This window comes from Dermacentor variabilis, chromosome 2 (assembly GCF_050947875.1).
Source record: "Dermacentor variabilis isolate Ectoservices chromosome 2, ASM5094787v1, whole genome shotgun sequence".
NCBI classification, from domain to species: Eukaryota; Metazoa; Arthropoda; class Arachnida; order Ixodida; family Ixodidae; genus Dermacentor; species Dermacentor variabilis.
Window position 1 is genome coordinate 18209196 of NC_134569.1, and position 3201 is coordinate 18212396.

The 3201-nt window shown below is 52.2% G+C and overlaps 1 protein-coding gene across 1 annotated transcript; it reads right to left on the bottom strand.

Annotated features, from left to right (window-relative positions):
• Nucleotides 1–202: 202 nt before the first annotated feature.
• On the bottom strand, nucleotides 203–2386 carry LOC142570264 (aminopeptidase Q-like). Its single transcript, XM_075678663.1, has one exon. It carries the CDS (start codon nucleotides 2384–2386, stop codon nucleotides 203–205), a length of 2184 nt encoding a protein of 727 aa, XP_075534778.1.
• Between the last annotated feature and the right edge of the window lie 815 nt (nucleotides 2387–3201).

Genomic DNA, 3201 nt, shown 5'->3' on the forward strand with positions numbered 1-3201 from the left:
GTTCAGATACATATATGACGGGGGCTCTCTGGAGATCTTTAACGGAACCTATTTCCGCATACCAAATCTGCGCCTACAGCACCAACTTCAGCGGCTGCCTTGCAACATTAAAAGTGCATTTGTAATCAACTGTCATGAGTTTCTTCGCCGTGAGGTCTCACGATCGAACACCGCACACGCCAGTGCTCATATGCCTGCCGACTTAGGGCCGCGGTGGACACGCGTATCTGAGGTAGGCGCAGCAGTGGGTGACAAGAGATTCGTGCAAGAGGGCTTTCACGGATTCTCGTTGCGGTCTCACATTTCCAACCAATGCCCGAGAGCAAAACTTCACGTTAAAGGCCCTCCAATCGAGCACGCCTCCGGCCTTCCAAGCACCCAGCCACTGGTAAGGGATATTAGCGGCCAGTTCTAGGTACGTCATCATAGGCAGCCAGGCGTCTTCCGACGGCAAGTACTTAATAGCCTCGGCAAACTGGTTCGACGAGATGCGCCCACTCAGCGCCGCGTAGAAGAAGTCGTCGATGAAGACGGCTCTCTGGACAGGCGTGAATGCGCTGTGGTCCTTGTTGAGCTGCTCTGTTATGAGCGCCATGTCCAGCGAGGTGTACAAGACGCGGAAGTATCCGATGCCGTCGCCGTTAACAAGGATCCAGTCCTTCGGAGAGGTGGCGGGAACCTCGAGCATCTGAGACGTATTAGCCATCCAGGCTACAAAACTCGGCTCCTGCTTACCGCCCCTCTGAACAGTCACCGTCATGGGCAAGGCGTGGCGAGAAGGGTAAGAGAAACGGGACAGGTCCCGGAATGTCTCCTGCTGCACTGCCAGAGATGTCGCGTTGGTGCGACGCGCTGTAAGAAGCGGGTAGGCTGGATCTGAAAGCCAAGTCGACAGGTTCTTCAACAGGTCACATGTGGGATCGAGAGTCCTCAACACGTCCTCACGGCTCGCCGTCTTGTACTGCAAGGTCTTTAGCAATCGGGTGACGCCACTGGTGAAACTCGAGGACGTGATACCGTTTTCGAACATACGCAGTACTCCCACAGACTTCCAGACAATCGTGCTCGCGTACTCCGGCAGCTGTTGAAGAGCGAGAGCGTTCTTGATCGGGGGTTGCGGCTCCCTGTAGGAACTCTTAGAGGTGATTACACGAAGAGCGACGAGCTCATCGATGCCCCACGTCGGGAAGAGAGATCCCAGCACTCGGAAGCTGTGGTAAACGGAGAATGTGACGCTGAGCCAGCGATAGCCGTCGTCCGGAAGAACGACGACGGCGTCCAGCCACATGAACAGCACTTGGCCTACGAGCGAAACGACGCAGTTGAATTTATTTTTCATAAACCCTGCAGTCAACGAACAGACCCGCTCCCTGGCCTCGACAATCACTACACACCACTTGGATGACACGAGCTTGCCCACGGTTGTGACAGCAACGATGTGAAGCTTCTTGCAAGGAAATACAAAATCCATCTCTTTTTCGCAGACGGTCACAATTCTATCGGCAAGTTCCACGAGGTTTGACAGTCCCGGAGACCAGAGGGTTACCTTGCCTTGAGTGACGCTGCTAAGGTTGGTCACGATCAGCGCCAGTTGGTCCGGCGAGATTCTGATGGTTCTCTGGAAGGCGCACAGCACCCGGTCGCCAATGCCCACGTCGCTGCAACTGCTTTTATCTGCCGACGAGATGGCAACGAACGACTTTGGCCTAACCACGCGTACATCAAAAGTGGCCCTTTGGCTTGACAAATCGAAGCAAGGGAACATCTGGCGAGCGCTCCTAAGCTTGGCGAACGTCCACACTTTCACGATCTTGGACGAGTCGCCAGCGTCCGGATAGCTGTCAATCAGCAGCAAAATATTTTCTCCTTCCTTCTTCATGATACCGCTGAAGCCGATGGTGAGGTTGTAACGGCTTCCGGACAGCAGCATTCTATAGGCCAGCCTCAAATCGAGCAGCCCGGCGTCCTCGTCTGTGAAGAAAGCGACGTGGAGGTCGTTTCCGCTGTCATCGCGCAGGACGGCCTTCTTGATGAGCAACTCACTCGAGTGCATGGTGATCAACGACGTGTCGCGTACGCACTCCACCACGAGGTTCACTTCGCCGGTAAAATATTCGTTATGGAAATTCGGCTTGATTTGTAGGTCGTAATGAATCGGACGAACGGGCAAATCTGCGTCCCAGGACAGCATGTCGCCCCGTAGCTTGCCGTGTACCGCCCTGCGACGCACCGGAAAGGCTAATAAGACGATGGTGAGAACGGCCAGCGGCACGACGATGGCGCATGTAGTGCACTTGATCGCGCTCCACACTTTTCCCCTGAGCGTAACCCGCCTATGATCAAATAAACTCGACTGCGACGACTGCGAAGTGTCGGCAGCGGCCATTTCTTCTTCTTCCTGCCGAAAGCTATACGGGCACTCACGTTATGGATTACCCATTCCGCAGAAACAGAAATTCTAGTTAGGAATATAATTCGCAACCATCACCATAGAAATCTTTCTTTTTTTTGTTGTTCTTCCACGCACAGTTCGCAAATTCATTTAGTTATGGTGCCTCCAGACGTTCTTTAATTTGATGCACGGGCTCTTTTCCTCCTTTTCCATACGCCATCCGAACCATGACCGGTGCCCCACTGCTAAGCAATATCCATAACGCTGTGCCCGAGTCTTTCTGCGCCCAGTGGCTATTATATCTCAACAGCATGCGTGACTGCGTGTGATATGTTTTCTTGTTGTTGTTGTTTTATTATCCCTTACTATATGGTAGGAGCGTAGTGGCGCTTTACAAGCGACCAGTTTTTCAAACAGTCGGCTTAGAAACCAACCATCCCATTCTATTATTTTATGAATGACGACGACAGCAACAACAGGACCCGTATTCAAAAAAAGTTATTACACTCGAACAATTCACAAGGGCGGGGGTTGTCTCTACGACGGCAAGCGAAGGTATAGCAAATGAAGTTGCCATTACTTAGATCTTGCTCAATGCAACCGATAGTGATATTATCGGACTGCACAGCAGCACTCCAGCTACTCCAGAGAAGATTTCCGCAGCACATTTGCCTAAATCAGTCTTTACGCAGCATCAAGCATCTACGCTGTTTAATATTTTACCTGGATATATTACCAGTGGCTTCCATCGCACAATCGGCGTTTCTGGAAATGGAGATGCAGACGGTCTTGCGCGAAAAGCACTAACG